Source organism: Lemur catta, chromosome 2 (assembly GCF_020740605.2).
Source record: "Lemur catta isolate mLemCat1 chromosome 2, mLemCat1.pri, whole genome shotgun sequence".
Taxonomy (NCBI): domain Eukaryota; kingdom Metazoa; phylum Chordata; class Mammalia; order Primates; family Lemuridae; genus Lemur; species Lemur catta.
Window position 1 is genome coordinate 133,159,182 of NC_059129.1, and position 22,705 is coordinate 133,181,886.

At 37.3% G+C, this 22,705-nt stretch overlaps 1 protein-coding gene across 1 annotated transcript in view; it reads right to left on the reverse strand.

The window, feature by feature from the left end:
- Window positions 1-795: 795 nt before the first annotated feature.
- LATS1 (large tumor suppressor kinase 1) overlaps window positions 796-22,705 on the reverse strand; it is a 37,557-nt gene continuing 15,647 nt past the window's right edge. Inside the window, exons 3-8 of the mRNA XM_045544560.1 lie at window positions 20,744-20,891; window positions 12,479-13,992; window positions 9,897-10,479; window positions 7,256-7,438; window positions 6,956-7,062; window positions 796-1,336 (exon numbers count right to left, since the gene is read on the reverse strand). Of these exons, the coding sequence (XP_045400516.1) occupies window positions 827-1,336; window positions 6,956-7,062; window positions 7,256-7,438; window positions 9,897-10,479; window positions 12,479-13,992; window positions 20,744-20,891 (3,045 nt within the window). The 3' untranslated portion in view covers window positions 796-826. The remainder of the gene's footprint in view (window positions 1,337-6,955; window positions 7,063-7,255; window positions 7,439-9,896; window positions 10,480-12,478; window positions 13,993-20,743; window positions 20,892-22,705) is intronic.

Below are 22,705 nucleotides of genomic sequence, written 5' to 3' on the forward strand. Positions count from 1 at the left end.
TCATTTCAAAGTAAAAATATGAAAGATATTAGCTTTTAGTATTTGAAAATGTTGATTTATGGCAATTTTGTTCCCTTTTAAAACTGGAAGCAGCATTAAAAATAGCATTAAAAAGACCAATATAGAAAGAAAACTAATAGTGCTTTGGCTTCTTTTAAAGCCAGAAATTCTTGAGAAATAAATGCTAGATTAAATATTCCACCAAGGGGGAAAAAAAGATAAACTGCATTATTTTTCATTCTGATAAACATTAATATTGTTTCAACCTTGTATTTCTTAGTTCCAGTATGTGAATTACACAGATTATCATTAGCCTAGGAATACTCATCAACATGATGGCTTAATTTCTCTAGCTTATTTTGTACCAAAAACAAGGTTATGGGGGAAAGAAAAGTTCTGTAAATATGGAGTATGTTTCATATTTGGTTAAAGCAAGATAAAACTAAACTGTCTTTCAAAAAAATTTCAAAAACTCTTGTCTTTTAAAATTATTTAGCATATATACAAATAGATAAACAAAGCTCCTTTTATTAAACAAAGCACTATTTTTTGTTTTTAAGTACTTTTAAGTACCAAGAACTGACTATAACATTCAGTTCATAATTTATTTTCCTTATAACTTTTTTTTTTCTAAATTACTGATTTAAAAAACTGGAATAAATTAACATTTTAAAAGGATTTCCCATAATTTAGGAAAATAAAATATTGTACACAGAGCACAGATACATAGCTCTGCCACACTTGCATAATTTTACTGTCAGAACCTCAAAAAACCTAGCATTTCAGGCCCTTCTGCAAATCCTTATTACAGTTACTTACTAGTGTATTAAACATATACTAGATCTCGATTTTTGATCTCTGAGGCTGTGTGTTGATCATCTTCATCCAACTGTTGCTCGGAGCCTTGTGAATTAATGTATTCATATTCAATAGGCTTTGGATAATTATATGGGTAGCCGTTGTCATCAAAAAATCTTCGAAAGGTAAATTCATAGAAAGCATGTTCAGGATGCTTTCCATTTTTATACCATCCGTTGAGAGTGTCATTTACGTTTTCTTCCTCATTATCATCACTCCATAACTTATCAGGATCAACAGGATCAAAATTTGATGTATCTGTTGGGTGTGTGATTTTAGGAATGTATGAAGCAGACTGCTGTCTCAGGTCACTGGAGAAATCAATTGTTTTAAAAAATGGATGAGCTTTTATTTCATCAGCACCATTCTTGCCTAAGCGATCTTCTGGTCCTCGGCAAAGTTTAATAATAAGATCAGAAGCTTCAGGACTCAGTTTAGCTTGAGGTGGAATGTGAAGAGATGTTTGCCAGTTGATAACCTTTAAAGATTTTTAAAAATTAGGAGGGAAGAGATAAATTAGAAAAACAAAAATTTTTTCCAAGTTATATACCAAAAGTCTCATTAGACTATTTGTATATTTCAAATAAATTGCAGCATATTTCACCTTCCATACTTCTATTAATCACTGCTGGTGGAAAATAACTTTTCCTCCTATCCTCTCCAGGCAACTTATACTCACTCTACAAGACTTACTGTAAGTTTTTGTCTCCCCTGGGAGGGTCTTCTGCCTCTAGTAGAAATCACTACTTCCACTACCTTCCACTCTGCCTCCACTGCACCATATATTTCTATCATAGTATTTCTAATACCTGGTGGTACCTACGTACATCTGTGTCCTTCTACTGGGGTGTAATTCTTTTGGTTTTTTTTTTGAGACAGAGTCTCACTCTGTTGCCCGGGCTAGAGTGCTGTGGCATCAGCCCAGTTCATAGCAACCTCAAATTCCTGGGCTGAAGCGATCCTCCTGCCTCAGCCTCCCGAGTAGCTGGGACTACCGGCGAGCACCATCACGCACAGCTAGTTTTTTCTATTTTTAGTAGAGATGAGTCTCACTCTTGTTCAGGCTGGTCTCGAACTCCTGATTTCAAGTGATCCTCCCGCCTCGGCCTCCCAGAGTGCTAGGAGTGCAGGCATGAGCCACCATGCCTGGCTGGGGGTGTGAAATTCTATTAAGGCAAGAGACCATGTTTTAATTGTCTTTGTACTTCCCAATGCTTGGCAAACTGCCTGGCACAAAATTAATAGATATTTAATAAATCTTTGTTCTGTTTTTAAATAAAATGGAATGAGGAAAGAAGGAATGCCAAGTAAAGCCAGATTACCTAGTCTCTTCCCCTGAACTCTTGGAGGCAGCGGAAGTGGTACAATGTTAAATGGATTTTGGGTGAACCCTGTTTAGTAGCAGAATGCATTGTTATTTGACTAACAGCCTTCAACTTGTCACATGGTAGGTAGTTAATAAATATTTGTTAAATAACTAAATGAATGAACCCCTTTCTTCCTTATTCATATAGGAGCTATACTATAGAGAGAAGAAAAATATACCCCCTCTTCTATTATCTGTTAATTTAAAGTCTTATTCCAGGTTAGAAAATGGAGATGCCTCAACTAATAATAGAATATTTTAAAAATTCTTTTTGGAAAAATAAAATCATGGTATAGTTAGTAATAGTAATTTATATGTCTGGTTCTGTCCCTTATTTGTGACAGGAGAAATGAAAATATACAATCAGCTGGACAAGTTTTTCATTTTTTATTATAAAGTACCTTTAGGATTTTTTAGTTTAAGGCCAAAAAAAAAAAAAACACTAGGCACAGCAAAAGGAGGATTCTGTTAGTTCAAAGATGGATGAATAAAATTACATAAACTGAAGCACAGAGAGAAAAAACATAGAATAAAACATAAGAGACATAGAGGACAATATGAAATGAATACCATATGTATAATAATTAGAGTCCCAGAAGGAGAGAAAGAAGCAAAAGAAATCTTTGATGAGATAATGACAGAGAATTTCCCAAAACTGATGAGTCATTAATGTACAATTAAAGAAGCTTACTGAATCTCCACCAAGAAAAATAAAAGAAAACTATACATAGGCACATAATGATCAAACTGCAGAAAATCAAAGTTAAAGAGAAAAAATTCTAAAATCAACCAGAGAGAGGTCCCAGTTCTAAGATGTACTAGGTACACTCTATCCTGTCTCTCCTTAAATGCAGTTATAAAACCTGGACAGAATGCATGAAGCAGCTACTTGAGGACCCTGAAAAGTAAACAGTAAACAGGCAGACTGGGGAAGAAAATGGGGATTTGAAGTATCACTGAACCTGGTGGTGAGTTTACCATTTTCCCCCTCTAATATCCCCAAGCCTGGACTCAAGGTAGCTCAAAATCTGGAAGGGGCATAACACAGAGAGAGCGAGCTCCAGGAGAAGCTCCTCTAGTTTAGGCTCAGGGAATGAGAAAGGAGCTTCCCTGTAGCAACAGAGATGGCAAAGAGGACCTGTACCAGCCAAAAGCTCTGAAGGGGGGCACCTTCCTCTCCAATTGGAAATAAATCATACTGCATTGGGAAGTAAAATCTCAAGGAGATGGGTCAAATCTCTGTTGCTTGTTTTCTCTGTCATCTTGCCACCTTGTCCGGGATGCAGGCTCAGTTACAAGTTGTGTGGTAGAATGGGATAAATAAATCCTTACTTTCTGGTCAGAGAACTGAAAAAGGGAGCCTCGGGGAACTCGAAAGAATTGGGGACATCTCAGACAGGGAGGAGCTTGGGAAACTGACCCCATAAAGTTGTTTATGAACTGGTGGACTCACCCTCCAAACTGTACCCATATGGATCTAATCCTAAAGAGCGCATACCGAAGACTTTGAGAACTGAACAAAGGAACAGACCACAGCCTAGGCAGAAATCTACCTAGCAATGAAAAGGCTTTGAAAATGAAACTGACATTGAAATCACAAAGCACAAAAGGCTGGCTGGAACTTGTGGCCTGAATCCAACCAGGTTTAATGCCTGCCAAAACAATGTCAACATTCTCCATAAGATATAAACAAGACTCAGAGTCTCATAACATAATATTCAAAATATGCAGGATATAATCCAAAATTGTTTGGCATACAAAGAACCAGGAAAATTTAACTCACATAGGAAAAGACAGTCAGTGTTGAGATGACACAGATATTAGAATTATCTGACAAAGACTTTATAGTAGCCATTGTAAAAAAATGTTTCAAAGGGTGAATACTCATGAAATGAAAAAGTCTCAGCAAAGAAATTGAAGATATAAAGAAGTACCAAATGGAAATTTTACAACTGAAAAATTACCAAAATGAAAAATTCAGTGGATGGGCTCAATAGTAGAATGGAGATATCAGAGGAAAGAGTCAGTGAACTTGAAGACAGGTTGATAGAAATTATGCAATCTGAATAGCAGAGAGAATAAAGATTTAAAATATGAGCAGAACCTCTGCAATCTACGGGACTATACCAAAAGGCCTAACATTCTTGTGATTAAAATCACAAGAGGAGAAAATGTGTGGTACAGAAAAACATTTGAAGTGATGGCTGAACACTCCTCAAATCTTATGAAAGATATAAATGTACAGATTCAAGATGCTCAGTAACCAAATAGGATAAACCCTAACAAGTCCATGCCCAGACACATCATAATTACAATACTGAAAACTAAAGGCAAAGAAAAATTATTGAAAGCAGACAGAGAAAAATGACATATTATTTGAGGGATCTGAATGACTGCAGATGTCTCATCAAATTATGGAGGACAGAAGGAAGTAGACATTTTAACGTGCTGCAAGAACTGAAATGTGGAATTGTATACCAAGTGGTAATATCCTAAGGAAGGTGAAATAAAGACATTCTCAAATGAAGAAAAATTAATAGAATCTGTTGCCAACAAAACTGCTGGAAAATATTTTACTTAAGGAAGTTCTTCAGATGTAAGAGATATAATATAGAAGGAATCCTGAAAGATCAGGAATACAGGAGGAGCAAGGAAAATGCTAAATATCCAGGTAAATATAATGACTATTCTTCCCATCTCGAGTTCTTTAGAGTAATTTAATGGTTGAAAGCAAAACCTGTTACATTTTTGGAGCCGGTTTTAAACGTATGTAGATGTAATGTATAAAATAACAACATGAAGAGTAGAGAACAAAGGGACCTATGTGGTAGTAAGGTCCTACATAGAACATGAAGTGGTACAATATCAAGTCTAAGCAGACAATGAAAACTCAGTATGTATTTTGTAGTTACTAGAGCAACCACAAACAAAACTACACAAAGAGATAAGAGTCAAAAACACAGTAGAAGCAAGGTGCAGTGGCCCATGCCTATAGTTCCAGCTACTCAGGAGGCTGAGGCAGGAGGAACTCTTCCGCCCAGAAGTTTGAGGCCAGCCTAGGCAATATAGGGAGATCCCTGTCTCTAAAATAATAATAATAAAATAAATAATATTAAATTTCAAAAACACAGTATATAGCTTTTGATTTAAAGTGAGAAAGGAAAAAAAGAAAGAAAAGCACAGCATAGGAAGATGTCACAGAAAAAGGCCCTGTGTCAGGGGTCTGCCATAAAACAATAAAAACAATCATTAAACTGGAAAAACATTATCAGAATAAACTATTTTGGAACACTGGAACCTGACCAGACACTTACAGCAACCAGAGGAGTGCTTCATGAAGGGAGAGGCTGCCCGAATCTGGTAAGACAACAGCATGTGTGAACCCACTACCATCTACCATTCCATAGGCCCATTGTGGTCATGGAGACCACAACCTGCCTTCCTGGAGAAACAGGTTAGTGCTAGGATGGGCAATAAGAACCTTTTCCTCCAAAACTTTGAGGTTGTGCGCTTTGGTTGGTCTTGGTGATTCCCCTAAGGACCATCCCAGATGCCTGCCTTAATTTCATACCCCCCTGGAAGATTTAAAGAGACAGACACACTTTTCTTTTTTATTATTATTATTTTTTTGAGATAGGGTCTCCCTCTGTTGCCCAGGCAAGAGTGCAATGGCATCATCCTAGCTCACTGTAACCTTAAACTCCTGGGCCCCAGTGATCCTCCTGCCTCAGCCTCTGCAGTAGCTGGGACTACAGGTTTGGCTACCACTCTGAGCTAATTTTTCTATTTTTGTAGAGATAGAGTCTCAATATGTTGCTCAGGTTGGTCTCAAACTCCTGATCTCAGGCAATCTTCCTGCCTCAACTTTCCAAGCTGCTAGGATTACAGGCATGAGCCATCACACCTGGCCTCACTTTTCTTTTTTTTTGTCACAGTCATTTAAGGAAATCTGTCAGGTCACTGGCTTGGGTTGTTTATTTACTTTTTTTCTTTTTTTGTTTTTGAGGCAGAGTCCCGCTCTGTCACCCTGGCTAGAGTGCTGTGGAGTCAGCCTAGCTCACAGCAGCCTCAAACTCCTGGGCTCAAGCAATCCTTCTGCCTCAGCCTCCCAAGTAGCTGGGACTACAAGCATGCACCGCCATGCCCGGCTAATTTTTTCTATGTATTTTTAGTTGTCGAGCTAATTTCTTTCTATTTTTTAGTAGAGACAGGGTCTCGTTCTTGCTTAGGCTGGTCTCAAACTCCTGAGCTCAAATGATCCGCCCACCTCGGCCTCCCAGAGTGCTAGACTTACAGGTGTGAGCCACCACGCCTGGCCCACTAAAGGGTTTTAAATGAGACAGTATATGGTCAAAATTGTGGCTTCTCATTTAAGTGCCAGAGGTATTTTCAAGTGGAGATACAGACATTTGTAGTTTGGGGCTAGAATGTGCAAAGCCAGAAGATAGTGACTGACAAGGAGTAAATTGGAATAAATCTTCAAAAGGGACTAAAGATCTTTATGAGAATAAAATGTGAGTATAGTGTGTGAGTGAGGGAGCATATAAGAGTATGATGATAGCAGGATGATGGAGATTAGAGTTTATACATGCAATTTTAGTGTGTTCATATATTCTTACAAGTCCATTCTTTAACTCTAGATTAAGATGCTCTAAGTGAAGTACTAATAAATAAAGTATGATGGTGCAGGGACTTTGTGACAATTCCTTTGATACAGATTCTATACCTTACCTTCATCTGTGTTTCTAATGGTGTTTGCGCCAAGAAAGGAGGCTGTCCCACCAACATTTCAAAAAGAATAACACCAACACTCCACCAATCACATAACTGTGTGTATCCTAAAATAAGACATCAAAGTTACAGTTATTCATAAGCACTTAAAAAGTGCTGAGAATACAATCAAAATTAACATTAAATTTCCAATTTATCCTATAAAATTAATACTTCATTATAAACCTAAAAAATAAGGCATACTCTAGTGTAAGTATTGGCTGGTCTAAAGACCTATTATTTATGAAACAAATGCTTTACCTGTTCGTAGCAACACTTCAGGTGCAATATAATTGGGAGTCCCAACCAAAGAATGTGCTAGACATCGCTGGTGCTGGCGCGCAGCTCTCCGCTCTAGTGGCTTCAGTCTATCTCCACATCGACAGTTTGAGGGATCACCCCACTCATTACTGAAATCCATGCTATCTTGTCGCGGATGGTCACCTGTACAGTAAAAATAAATAAATAAATAAAAGCAACAAGGACAAGAGTAAACCTAGTCTGTTTAACCTTTTGACATCATGGTTTATGATTAACAACATTCTCCCTAGTTGTGTAACAAACTAAGACACAACGTATGCCAAGTCGCCTGCTTTCTAAGATATCAATAGGTAAGTTTTACACTGAATAAAATTAGCCTTAGACTCAGTAATTTATTCAATGTTAAATGATAACAATATAAGTCATAAGTAAATTAACAATTTGTTATTTAGACCGCTCCCCGTTACTACTCTAGACAAATTTTCAAATAAATTAGATGAGTGTTTCATTACTTCAATAAATGACAATGACACATAAGACAGACAAAGTTCTTTCCTCAGGCAGCTTACATTCTAGTATGGAAAGAAACACATATATAAGAAACATAGCGATGTATCCTACACAGAGAATCAACACAGTATGATGTGATAAACGTGACTGGACAACTACATTATATTGAATGGCTGGGGGAGACCGATTGAGAAGGTGACATTTGTTAAGATGTGAAAAATCAAGAGAGACTCAACCATGTGAAATCAGGGCAACGCATTCCATAAAGAAACAACATCAACAGAGTGAGGACCAGTGCAGCTGATAAAGGGGAGAATGGTAGGAAATGGAGCAGGAGCCAATGCACCTGGGTTTTGCAAACAACAGAAATGGTTTGCCTTTTATTCCAAGTATAATGAAACGATACTGGAGCTTGAAGCAAGATGATGACAAGATCTGGTTTATTCTTACAATAAAAAGAAAACTCTGGCTGGTGTATGGAGAACAGATTATAGGGAGGACAAGAGTGAAAAAAGAGACAAGAGGCCATTATAGGTAATCTGGGACTAGGATTCAGTAGAGCTGGAGAGAAGTGAATAGATTCAGGATATATTTTAGAGGTGGGGTAAACAGGACTTACTGATGAATTAGACATGAGGGCATGGGAAAAAAAGAATCAGAATAACTAGGTGGGTGGTGGTAGCACAATGTACTAAGATGAGGCACGCTGGAAGGGAGCGGACATGGGGGTAGTAATAAAGAGTTCTTTATTGGCAATAGTAAGCCTGAAAGGCCTATTTGAAATCCATGGGAAGATATTCAGGAAGCAGTTCGATATAGAAATTAGGAATTTCAGGGAGACCATTTCTAGAGAGAGAGAGATTTAGAAGTCACTGACATACCGATGGAATTTAAAGCCACAATGGGATGAGGTCACCTAGAAAAATGTATCTGAAATTAACCTAACTGTAACAATCATATGGGATGTTTGATTAAAATATGATTTCTATCCTCGAATGAATATTTTTAATCAAAAGACTGGAATAGAGCCTAGGGATCATATTATTAGGAAGAGCCCCAAGCAATAATTCAGGTGAATCTGGGGAGACACTAAATTCCATTATGTCTAACATTAAAGTAGGTTCAGATGTCTCAATTCTATCCATTTAATGTCAATTTACTTGTGTTCACAGAAGCACAGGAGGCTAATAATACTTACCTCAGAGGATTGTTATGAGTATTAAATTAGAATATACTGTATGTAAAGCACCTAGTACATAGTAAGTATTCAACGAATGTTAGATCAACTTACACTTCCATTAGCGCTTGAAGGAATCTTGGTGAGGCAGTGTGGTGTAGTAGAAATAACATGGGCCCTGTAATCAGACAAACTTGGGTTCAAAGCCTAGCCCTTACACTTAATTTCTGTCTGACCTTGGGCAAGTTACTTCATTTAACTAGGCCTCACTTTCTTCATCCTGCCTCACAATGCCATTATGAGGATTACATGGAATCATGTACATAGTGTTTAGGGTTAAATAAGTTGTGTAATAGTCACACAATGGAATCCTAAGTACCAGTGAAAATATTACATGCTATAACATGGAGGAACCTTAAACATATAAAGGAAGTCAACACAGAAGAATACATATAGAATGATTACATTTAAATATAGGTTCAAGAGTAGGCAAAATGAAATAATGTATTGTTCAGGGATATACATATATATGTAGTAAAAGTATACAGAAAAGTAAAAAACTGATTACAAAGTTCTGAGATAATGGTTATCTCTGTGGAGGAGAGAAGGGGAAGTGATTGTCTAGGGGCTTCTAAAGTACTGAAAATCTAGTTCTGAAACTGAATGGTGGATATGGGGCTTCATTTAAAAATTACTTTAAAAACACTGACATATTTCAAAGGTAAAGGATTTCACTCAAAAATGTTAAAGATATTTAGAAATAATCAAATCTAACATATTCTTTCATTTTATAAGTCTAAATACCTAAAGGGTTCAACCAAGTTTATGCAACACAGTCAAGACCTAACCCAGGTCTTCTGGCTCCCCATCCAGTGATGATCCATCCATCTCATATTTTACTGCATTACTAAATCACATTATTATGAACAAACTAAATTCTATGAGTTTACTTACCACTTTGATAGTACTTAGAATCATGTGTCCATCTGAAGCCAGTGCAGAGGCCAAAGTCAGTCAGTTTAATATGACCATCACGATCAATCAAAATGTTATCAGGTTTAATATCTCTATGAATAAAACCCATTTTATGAACACTTTCGACTGCACAGGTAAGTTCTGCTATGTAGAATCGTGCCAGATTTTCTGGAAAGATGCCCATTCTAATTAATAGGCTCATCATATCACCCCCAGGAATGTAATCCATTACAAAGTATAAATTGTCCTTATCTTGGAATGAATAATATAGACGAACTACCCATTCATTGTCAGCTTCAGCCAGGATATCTCTTTCAGCTTTAACATGAGCGACTTGATTTCGAAGCAGAACATCTTTCTTTCGAAGAGTTTTTGTTGCATACAAAGCCTTAGTATCTACTTTTCTTGCTAGACAGACTTCACCAAATGCTCCTATTCCTAGTGTCTTTATCTTCACAAACATAGACTTGTCCATTTTAGCCCTTTTAAGACGGATGTAATTAGACTCTTTTTGGCAAAGCATCTTTCTCATTTGATCCTGGGCATCTTGAGATAATCCAACCTAGGCAAATAAACTAGATGTTAAATGAGGAATTATCTTCTTCAATATTGAATATTAAGAAATAGCTTAGAAAAACTTCAGGCATATGTTTAAAGGTTAAATGCATAAAATTTTTAATAAAGCAGGTTAGAAATCTAGAATACATTTCAAAGAAAATTAAAGATCAAAAGTGTGGCTTAGGAGATAGTTAACAGGATATACAAGGTGAGTATATATGCAAATTTAGCTGTGGAGAGCAAGAAGAAGACACCAATAGCTTTCTACTCTTCTCTAATTCACTCAGAAAAATGTTCCCAATGCATAAGCATCTGTTAACATGCATCTTCATCTATTTCTCCATGCATATTCACCAAAAATTATATGATTTAATTGCCTTCATCATATGCTTCTCTTTGTGGAATGCCTAGGCCTCAAATATTCTTCCCATTTTATCCTTTATGAAAAAAAAAAAAAAACAACTTCCATTCCAGGCTCATTCTAAAAAACTGATGTATTAAGAATAATAAAAGAATGCCTTCTCTAACCCACTAACCCTTTCTCCATTCTCAATAAATGTACAATAGTCATTAATAGTCAGTCTTTCCTTTTGTCTTTCTCAGGGCATTAGAGTAAAGGTGAGACTAACACAAAATGCAAAGGATTTCTCCTACTTTATTTAAAAGGAACAACATGCTTGGGTACAAAGCATCTTTTAGGTATTTTGGAATATTTTAAATAATAGTATAACTTATGAAGATATCAAAAACGGATAAAAACAAAAACCAACTTCTAAGTAGATATGGAATACCTGTTTTTAGAAGGGAGGAACAGTTTGTTTTGGCTAATTAATAAAGAATTAAAGGGTTTAAATAGAAAGGAATTCCATTGAAAAAGTAAGGTCTAATTCTAGAAATGCAAGACTAAAATATAGCAACCTCATGCTTCTGTTAGGATGCACATTTACATGCAAAATCTTTTAAGAAGGGTGGCATGCCAGACTTAGTATAGAACTGTTTCTCTTAAAATCTTACTTGCCTACACAGTAATGGAGGCTACAGAAGTCAGCAAAGCTTCCAACACCATAAAAGTTTAAATCAGCTATTAGTGAAAGTGAAGAGGAAAAAGGAAAAATAAACTAAGAAAATACATACAGACAGACTTTAGTAAGAAATCCTAAGAACTAAAATATGGATAAGTCATAGAGATTATCATGATATTTCTCATCTAATAAAATTCAATTTGTAGTAGGAATAAAATCAGATTTGGAAAAATCATTTTAGAAGAATGGCTCTCTCAATTAGGTAAAGAAGTTTAATCACAAATTTAAGCCTCTTGGATTCTGGGTGACAGATGTAACATTAGGAGTCAAATCTTTGAATTCTAAGTATATGATAAAAATAATGATGATAATGATAGTGTTCCCATAATATCTAGGGAAGAGATCTATCTGTAATCACAACACAGATTAAAGTGAATGTTTACTTATTAATATTTTGATCTCCTTTTTAATACAGTTTGACTTAATAATTTCAGCACATTTTTCTCCAGTACATTATAAAAATGAAATTAGAAGGGAGAAATAACTAAAGGGAGAACTCTGACACTTTCTAATAAGACCTATGTGATGAATAAACCTATAAACTCAAAAACTTACAAGTAAAAAGAAATGTTTCATAAGTGTATCAAGAGATGGGACCCAGATATCCCTAGCTCATTCTTAAATGTTGTAAGTTAATGTGTAAAACCTAGGAAACAACCCTTGCTCCAATTTCCATATAAAGGGATTATGTATATGTAAACTTATACTGTAAATTATATTTTTCTTAATTTAGATAAGAACTTTATTATATGAAATTCTGAGTAAATCTTGAAATATTAAAGTATTTAGTATTTTTACTCACTTTTAAATTCTGTAATTGATAATATATTTAGCTATAGGAAAAATACTAGAACATAATACTTTAAAATAAACATAAAGCAAACAGGTAAGTATAAAAACGGACATTTTAAAAGGTTTTACCCGCATCATTTCATTCTCTAACTGTTTTTTACGATGTAGACGTTGTTGATGAGATTTGAGTACATTTTCTACATGTTGCTCCATAAAGAATTTAAATGCCTGAGGAGAATAACTTTGAATACGAGATTCTCTTCGATCTTCATCTTTCTTGTTTTTCCTAACGGTGATAGGTGAAGTTGTAATCTGTTTCTTTTCTTTGTCCCCACTATCAACATTTTCATAACTCTTTTCACCTTCATCTTCCTTGGGCAAGCTAGGCTGATCCTCTTTGCTAGATTTATTGATTGATTCATATGGAGGAACAGATGGGTTTTGGTGTAGCAGGTGTTTTGGGTAAGGTGGTGGTGGACCTTGATAGTTTGGAGCTTCAGCAACAGGTGGCATAACAGTCATATTTGAAGCAGTACCCTCAGAAAAAGGACTGGGTTGAACAGTTTGAGTTGGTTGTGGTATCCAAGAAGGGTGTGTAGGTGCTAAAGCAGTCTGCAGCTCCGGTTTTAATACACGCATGCTTTTCACAGGCTGTTGAATAGGAGCTGGTGTAATTGCAGTGACTGTTGTAGCTGAAGGCTGAGAATTAGCAGAGTGACTTGCTCTATTTCCTAATGGGTTATTAAAAGAATTTGACCTCACTGGTATGTTCGGTTGCCATGTAGGGATTTCATGCCCGCCACTCGGGGATGACTGGGTTGGAGCAGAAGATGACTGAGGCCAATTTGTTTGCAGTCCAGGTACATTAATGTTATATAGTTCCATGTTATGACTATTTCTGTTTGGCACCATCATAGACTGAGGAATATTTCCATTTGTATATGATGAAGGAGCAGCGGATCCCCCTGTTTGTAGAGCAGAAGGGCTTTGTCCATTAGCTGGGGTCAGAGGATATGGAGGGGGTGGCTGCCGATTCACAGTGCCAGCAGGAACAACATTTTGGTGTATCATAAACTCAGTCTGACCACTACCATTCTGAATCCCAGGTCTCCCTGGTGGAAAGTTAAACTTGCTAGAACTCTGCATGATGATTGGTTGTCTGCCAACAGGAACAGAACTTATGCCTCTCTGTCCCTGATTAGGGGGATTCATGGGGGAAGTGTTAAGAGGTGGTGGAGGATAGCCCTCCTGCCATGCCCCAGGTGGAACAGGAGAGATTCGGGAGATTACATATTCCATGTTCCCGGAATAGCGCTTTGTTTGAGAATTTGGTTCCCATGAGGGGGGAGGTGGAGTTGTACCTCTTGGAGGGGGAGTTTGGCCTCTTGGAGGTGGTGGAGGAGTGACACTCCTTACTTGAGGTGGTGGTGGTGGGTTTACTCTTTGTCCGTTGCTAGGGTGAGCTTGAGCAAATGCTGTTATACCAGATCCAGACAAAGGTCTTCCCACATCTGTCTGCGAGTTGGGACTTTCAGAATGATAGGCCACACTTTCTCCCAGTGGTGGGCCATGTCTCTGAGGAACTAAGGATTCTTTAGAACCTTTCCAGCTTTGTTTGCGGTTAACTGATTGTTGCACACTCCCTATGATTATAAAAGAGAAAAAAAAAACATGTTTTTAACCTCCTATATTTGAAAAATTTAACTTGGAATTGACACTACTAAATGATGCTCAATTCTCTTTCAAGAATTATAAAAATAGGAGTAAGTTCAAGAGATCTATTATACAAAATGGTAACTATAGTTAGCAACAATGTATTATGCTTTGGAAACTGCTGAGAGATTTTCGGTGTTCCTACCACAAAAAAAATGATGTGAGTTGATGCATATGTTAATTAGTTCAACTTAGCGGAAAAAAAAATCATAAAAATAAAATTTCAGTAAGTGGTTTCATTTTACCTTTTAAAATTTTATTTATTTTTAACTAGGTAATATACTCATGGCTCAAAATTCACAAAGTACAAAATAATACCCACCTTTGTCCCTTAGCCCTGTGGTCTCCAACCTTTTTGGCAAAATATATTTAATAACACATATGAGAAAAAAATTGGTAAATGTTCAGAATGTACAGTTTAACACATCCTTTCTTCTAGGTTGAGCACCATTTGGGGTCTGTGACTTAAGGGAAAATCATCATTCTGGGCAAGCCATAGAAGTCCTCTGGCCACCAGGCTCAGTCTCATGAGCCAGCTAAACACACCATGTCACTTACCCTGCTTTTAGAGTATACGGCCATCCTGCTGTGCTGCACCTCCCCTAGAGCTCTTCATGTTCTCTCCCTTCCCAAACCTTTCCATTACCCTCTCTGGACCAGCTCTGCTCCACAACCAGCAAATGCTCCTACGTCACTACCTCTGCTCCAAGCTTTCCTGCCACCTCCTTAAAGCTGATTTTCTTCTGCTGATATTACTTCCTTTTCTGCTCTTTGATATTAAGGTTTTCTTTAAAAATAAACTAGGTTGAAATATGGGGTTCTACCATTTATGCTTTCAGGTCCTTATTAGTCCTCTCAAAGATTAGCCAGCTCTTTTGAAGCTCACGCTATCTGGAGGCCACACTCAGTCCTACCTGCCCTTTCTCAGTCACCCACAACTTTGGCATTTGGTCTCCCCTGAGCCCTGCCATCATCCTGTGACCTCAATATCCACGTGGATGAACCATCCACTGCCCTCAGCTCTCAGCTTCTTGACCTCCCCTTCTGCACTCCTCTTCAAATATCACTCTGAAGATCGTATTTCAAATTTTGATTATCAGTCATATCTGCCCTTCCTTCAGAAAGGCAGAAGTTAAGGTTTATACTCTCAAACCACAACTTCATCTCCCTTTTCTTTTGTTTATTCCTATTGCAAAAGGTCTTCAACCTCATCAAGATCTCCAAGAATAATCCCTATTTCATCAGTCCTCCTCTTTCTCTATGACACACTTTGTCCAATTTAAATCCATGCTCCATCACTTCTTTCTTCCCTCCGTATTCCTTTTCTCCTCTCCTTTCTATCCATTCACTAAATATTTATTGAGTATCCACTATATGCCAGGTACTACTCTAAGCAATCCAAGCACATCCCTGGCCCCATGTGACCTACATTCTTGAGGAAGGAGCCAAACAATAAGAAAGTAAATAAATAAATAAGGTAACTTCAGAGCATGATGAATGCTATGTGAATGAAACATAAATGGTGTCAAAAGATAGAGAATAACAAGAGGATAAAAGATGATAAGATGCAGTGGTCAGAAAAGGCTCCTCTGAGGAGATGACATATGAGGCTAAGGCTGGTTAAAGGTCCTGAGGTGGGAGCTTGTTATTTTCCAAGAACAAAGAGAAACCCAGTAAGGCTGGAGAGCAGTAAATGTAGGGAAGAGTCATACTCAATGGGATCTGACAGGTAGCAAGGCCACAGACAGGAGTTTGGACAGACTAAGAAGCCAATGAAGGCAGAGGAGGGGTATGCTCTGATTAAGGATTCAAATTACCCTCTCAGGAATATTATCTCTCTTACTTTGTACTTATTTACTAAAACTCTGGTCATGGGTAATTCCAGCTATCTATTTTTTTTTTTTTAAGGCTGCAAGAAAAGATGATGTAATGGGCAGATTGATTGTACTATAAGTTCATGATCAACATCTTCAAATGGCCTCAGCACCACCAGTAAATTCCTTTCATTCTTTGGTTTCCATGATTGTCAGACCTCAGTCCTCTTAAAGTGTCTACCCTGTTTCTCACTCATTACTGCTAGCAGATGACTCAATTTACTACTTCAGAGAAAACAGAAGATGTGAGAAAGTAATTCCCTTGCCGAGTGCTATGACTCATGCCTATAATCCCAGCTACTACAGAGGCTGAGGTGGGAGGATCACTGGAGCTCAGAAGTTCGAGGCTGCAGTAAGCTATGACCGCACCACTGCACTCCAGCCTGGGTCACAGAGTGAGACCTTGTCTCTAAAAAAAATGAAAGAAACTCCATTCCTCATTTTCTCTACACAGTCTAGGCCTGTTTGCTGCTGTTAAAGAAGATGGTTATTCCTCTTTCTATCTAAGGCTAATAATCCCTCATCATATGCTTTGGATCCTATCTCCTGTTGGCTTCTCAGGAAACTTCTCTCTTGAGTATTTATTTTTATTCTCTTACCTGTTATCTTACAATCATCTTTCGAATATGTTTCTTTCCTTTAAAAAAAACAAAAAGACTCTCCCTCCACTCTCATATGTAGACCTCTACCACAAAGTGTCATCTGGTCTGGTGCTGGTCCACAAAGTGATACTGGCCTTCTATGAGATAAGTATCGAAGCTGAGTGAGAACTGAGAAACCTACAGAAATTTGACAGAATAATCTTGTTTGTTAAATCTGATAATAAAATATGTAAACTTATATTTTGTATATCACTTTAAAATTTAATTTTCTAATTTATTTTCATTGTATTTCTAAAAATGATTAATTCATGATGAATTGGAAATTTTTTTCAAAAAAAACGATCTTTACCACAATGGTTTGAGAATCACTATCCTTGCTAATGTCTTCACTTTCTCCTCACAGAAAAACTTCTCGAAGAAGTTATACTTGTGTTCCTTACTAATTCACATTTCATTTGGTTCTTAGCTCACTCCCATCTGAATTGTGCTCCCATGACAGGATAGAAACAAGTTCCCCCATTTGTCATACTTAATTGTGTCCCCCACCAAATCCTTATGCTGAAGTTCTAACCCCCTAGTGCCACAAAATGTGACTGCATTTTGTAATTAAGGTTAAGTGAGGTCATTAGGGTGAGCCCTAATGCAATATGACCTGTGTCCCTTTAAGAGGAAATTTGGACTCTGAGACCCAGCCCAGACACATACACATGCAAGGGACAACCATTTGAGGACACAGCCAGCAGGCAGTCCTCTAGGGGCCAAAAGACTCCTCAGAAGAAACCAGACCTGCCAGTGACTTAATCTTGGAATTCTACCCTCCAGAACTGTGAGAAAATAAATTTTTGTTGTTTAAGCCACCCGTTCTAGTATTTTGTTTTGGCAACCCTAGCAAACTAATACACCATGTCACTAAAGCCAACAAGATATTTTGTAGTTCTCATCTTGGTCAATCTCTTTTTTTAGTACTATTTGGCATTTTAACCATTCCCTCCCCTTCTTGAAACATTCTCTTCCCTTGGTTTCTAAGACACCAAAAACCTTGTTGGTTTTCTTCCCTCCTTTTTACCTAATTCTCCGATCTCCTTTGCAGGTTTATTCTCTCCTACCAGCTTTATTTTTTTTTTTTTTTTTTTTTTTGAGACAGAGTCTCACTTTGTTGCCCCGGCTAGAGTGAGTGCCGTGGCATCAGCCTAGCTCACAGCAACCTCAGACTCCTGGGCTTAAGCGATCCTACTGCCTCAGCCTCCCGAGTAGCTGGGACTACAGGCATGAGCCACCATGCCCGGCTAATTTTTTTGTATATATATTTTTAGTTGGCCAGATAATTTCTTTCTATTTTTAGTAGAGACGGGGTCTCACTCTTGCTCAGGCTGGTCTCGAACTCCTGACCTCGAGCGATCCACCCGCCTCGGCCTCCCAGAGCTAGGATTACAGGCGTGAGCCACCGCGCCCGGCCTCCTACCAGCTTTAACTAATAGGCTTGGCTGCAGGCCATCTTATCATTTTTATCTACGTTATCTCTCTTATGACCTATGTCATACACATGGCTCATACATACATCTCCAGCTCCCTATTAATATCCTCCTCCACTTGGATAATTCAATGAACTTAACTCAACCTTTTGTCCAAAATTGAACTTATGATCTTTCCCACCAAATCCTGTTCTCTCTTAATATTCCCTTTCTTAATGTAGGGTGTTACCAGCCATCTATTTTTCTAAGCCAGAAATCTAAGAGTCATCCTTCAGCATCATCCCCCACAGGTAATCAATTCACCAAGTCCTTCTCAATTTTACTGTTCCCATTCCTCTTAATTCATTCACTTTTCTCCACTGCCATCTCCTTAGCCCAAATTACCTTCATTTCCCATGAACTACTGTATCTCCTCCATCAAGCCTATCCCCATATCCTCCCTTGCTCCTCTACAATGCATTCTCATCCACTGCAGCCATCTTTCTGCAACACAAATTTAATCACATCATTACCTACTTGAAACATTTCCATAACTTCCCATTACTCTAAGGATAAAATTAATAAAATAAGTCCTGCACAGTCAGGCCCCTGTGAACTTCTCCAGTCACATCTCATATCTTGTTTTCAGTGCTCCAGCCACTTTCATTTCTTTGTGACATCAAAACCTGCCTCAGGAGCCACACATAGGGACACTCTTCCTCACTAAACTCATTGCCATTAACCCCTGTATTTCTTCAGGTATCAGCTCTATTATCAGTTTCTAAGAAGGTTTTCTCTTATCTTCTTGATTTGGTAAAAAAAAAAAAAAAAAAAAAAACACCTTTATTGTATCAGTCCACAATACCATGTAACTCTTCCCTCTTCATTCAAACTCACATAGCTATTATTCTACATGTATTTGTGTGATTATTTGATCTCCCTTACGAGGATGTAAGCTCCACAAAAGGGCAGGAACTTACCCAGTGCCGAGCACAGTCTGAAACAATGGTTGACCAATAAAAATTTACTGCATGAAAAGAAAAATAAGTAAAGCCCTCTTATGAATCAATTAAAAAATAACAAACATAAGATTAACAAAGAATTAAAAAGACAATTAAGAAATAACCAATAAACAAATATTCAATCTCACTAGCAATTAAAGAAATGTGAATGTAAAATAAGATAGAATTTCCACAGCCATTAAACAAACAAAAATGATATCCAGGCTTTACAAGTGAAGGTATTCCCATAGTAAACTGATAGGGAGAATATACATTGGTACTACCTTTCTGGACAGCAATATCTATGAAAAACCTTCCTTTTTTTTTTTTTTTGAGTCACGGTCTCCCTCCATCACCTGAGCTAGAAAGTACAGTGACATCACCATAGTTCATTGCAGCCTCGAACTCCTGGGCTCAAGCCACCCTCCTGCCTCAGCTTCCTGAGTAGCTGGGACTATATCTGTGTGCCATCACACCCAGCTAATTTTTCCATTTTTTGTGGAGATGGGGTCTCGCTCTTGATCAGGCTGATGTCGAACTCCTGGCCTGAAGTGATCATTCCACCTTGGCCTCCAAAAGTGCTACGATTACAGGTGTGAGCCACTACACCTGGCTAAAAAACCTTACATTTTGATAAATCTTCTAAAACTTACTTTTAGGAAATCATCAGGTATGTACAAAGATTTAGCTGTAAGAGTAATTTCTGTGGTGCTATCTATGATGGCAAATAAAAAACGGACACAAGACAAATGTCTAAAATGGGAGACTGGTTAAATAAAGTATGTGATAAATTATTTCAATGTGGCTATTAAAATTATTTTGTAAAACATTTAATAACAAGGAAATTTATGCAGGGTGTATTAAGTGAATAACATAGGTTTTAATATGATCCTGTGTTTTGTTTAAACAAGTATCAAAATACACTTACATAAACCCATTCAGATTTCCCACAGGAAAAAAAACTGGGAAACAAAACATACTAAAATACTGTGGTTATCAATAGCGGTGTTTTCTTTTTATTTATTTGCTTTCGAAATAGCCTATGATTTGCCGGGCATGGTACCTCATGCCTGTAATCCTAGTACTCTGGGAGGCCGAGGCAGGAGGATCATTTGAGCTCAGGAGTTCGAGACCAGCCTGAGCAAGAGCGAGACCCCATCTCTACTAAAAAAATACAGAAAGAAATTAGCCGGACAACTAAAAATATATATAGAAAAAATTAGCTGGGCATGGTGGCACACATCTGTAGTCTCAGCTACTCGGGAGGCTGAGGCAGTAGGATCGCTTAAGCCCAGGAGTTTGAGGCTGCTGTGAGCCAGGCTGATGCCACAGCAGTCTACCCTGGGCAACAGAGTGAGACTCTGTCTCAAACAACAAAAAAAAAGAAAAAAAAAAAAAAAGAAATATTCTATGATTCTATGATTTTCATAATATGAAAAAAATTTAAAAAGGAAAAAAAATAGTTTGAATGATGGCATTTGCAGGGAAAAAAAGATATATTTCAGTTGCAGTATAACCGATCATGTACTTTTCAACCTAGATTGCTGCTTATCAGAATTACCTGTTAACTTTTAAATGTGAGGGCCCCATCCTCAAATTCATTTTGGTATAAGACTATAATGTTATCTTAATTTGAAACTTTCATTTACTGGGATGCTTTTAACAATTTCTAAGAGCAAAGATTTGACATACTTAAGTACTTTAACACTATACAGTAAAAGAAGAGACTAGAAAAAAATGTTTGATTAATCACCTGGTTTCATGCTGGCATTAATAGGTCTGGCAGCTGCTGTAGCCATCTGTTCCCATCGAGGATCCTGGTAACTCATTTTACTAATGAATTCAATTGCTGCTTCTATACTTCTGTTATTAGTTTTCTGAAGAGCTTGTATAACCATATCCTGATATGAAGTTTAAAAAAAGAAACAAAATTTAAATCTTATAATTAATACTCAGGGAAAGAACCCTGAGTTCTACTAGAGAAATTCATAATTATGAAGAACAGGGCCCCAACCACATTATTAATGTCCTGTTTGTAACTACTAAAAAATCCATATAGTCTCAAATTACTAAAGAAAACAAACCTTCAAATCTTTTAAGTGTTTCTTTAATACTTTGACCTTTATGGAACATATTACTATTTCCTTCTAGGAATAACTTCTTTGGTGTGGTACAATCATAGCAACATGAGTCTGATCATTTCTCATTCTTAATTTCATCCTTATGTAAATAATCAGAGACTATCGATTGCTAAAAAGCTATCAATCAAAATATTAGAAACTACTTTTTTCTATATTCAAGCATTTTATTAAGCACTTTTGCCATTGTGTATACTAGTAAAAGAACTATGCAGTTCTGGTTCTCATCCTCTTAGAGTTTTTAATTTCAGAGAATTACATTTACAGGTATGCAAATATAGGACAAATGGTAGAAGAAAATACCTAGACTAAATATGATTATGTGATGGAAGACTTTAGGAGGTGAGATAGCATGATAGAAAAAACAAAGGACTTGGAGTCAGACAGATCTGAGTTTTTGAGTTGCAGCAGCTCTACTTTAGAATTGTGTGAACCTTGACAAGTTATTTAACATTTCAGAGCTTCAGTTTCTTCTACTGTAATAAGCTCACACAGTTGACCTGAGGATTAAATAAAAAAATATGGAAAGCACTAAGCACAGTGCCTGAAGCTCAAATGTTGGTTGTCCTCTTCAACTCGTTATCCTTTATGTTATATGTAAACATAAATTATACACTATCATGCACAAAGTATACTGACAAGCATTTTTCAAGAGGTAAGCAACTACTTACTTGTCCCAGAGGATTCAGTATTTCAAATGACATTTTTACATGAGTAATGATTTAGTAAGACTAATGGGTGAACAGGCTACTTATCCTCCTATGTGAAATGACTGGAGATGAACATGAGACCAGCCAACAAAAGATTGTGGTAGAAACATGTTGCCTACCTAAGGTCCATCTCCCTTTCTTGGAAAAAGTTACTGATTTTGTTGGAAGAAGCAAGGGTTTCTGGAAAATTTTTGCTATGCCTGACTTAGGTACTGGTCCTTCCTGGATCCTGTTTCCCAGGCAACAGATATGATACCCGTGCTAGAGCATGTTGCCACCAGGAAGAAAAATTCAAGAGACTTATAAGAGGCCGGGTGTGGTGGCTCATACCTGTAATCCTAGCACTCTGGGAGGCCGAGGCGGGAGGCTCGCTCGAGGTCAGGAGTTCAAGATCAGCCTGAGCAAGAGCGAGACCTCGTCTCTACTAAAAATAGAAAGAAACGATCTGGACAACTAAAAATATATATAGAAAAAATTAGCCAGGCATGGTAGCGCACGCCTGTAGTCACAGCTACTCGGGAGGCTGAGGCAGAAGGATTGCTTGAGCTCAGGAGTTTGAGGTTGCTGTGAGCTAGGCTGATGCCACGGCACTCACTCTAGCCCAGGCAACAGAGTGAGACTCTGTCTCAAAAAAAAAAAAAAAAAAAAAAAAGAGACTTAGAAGAGTCATAAGCTCTGACAACTTTAAGAGGCTGAGCCAATGATAGCTATAGAAATTGAATCACTATCCTGTTTAAAGTATTATTATTTGGAATTTTGGTAAAAGCAACCAAACTCAATCCCTAACTGATACAAAGGTACAGTATGGTCACATTTTATGTCAATCAAACTTTGCAAATTTGTAATGAAATACAAAGAAATTAATGT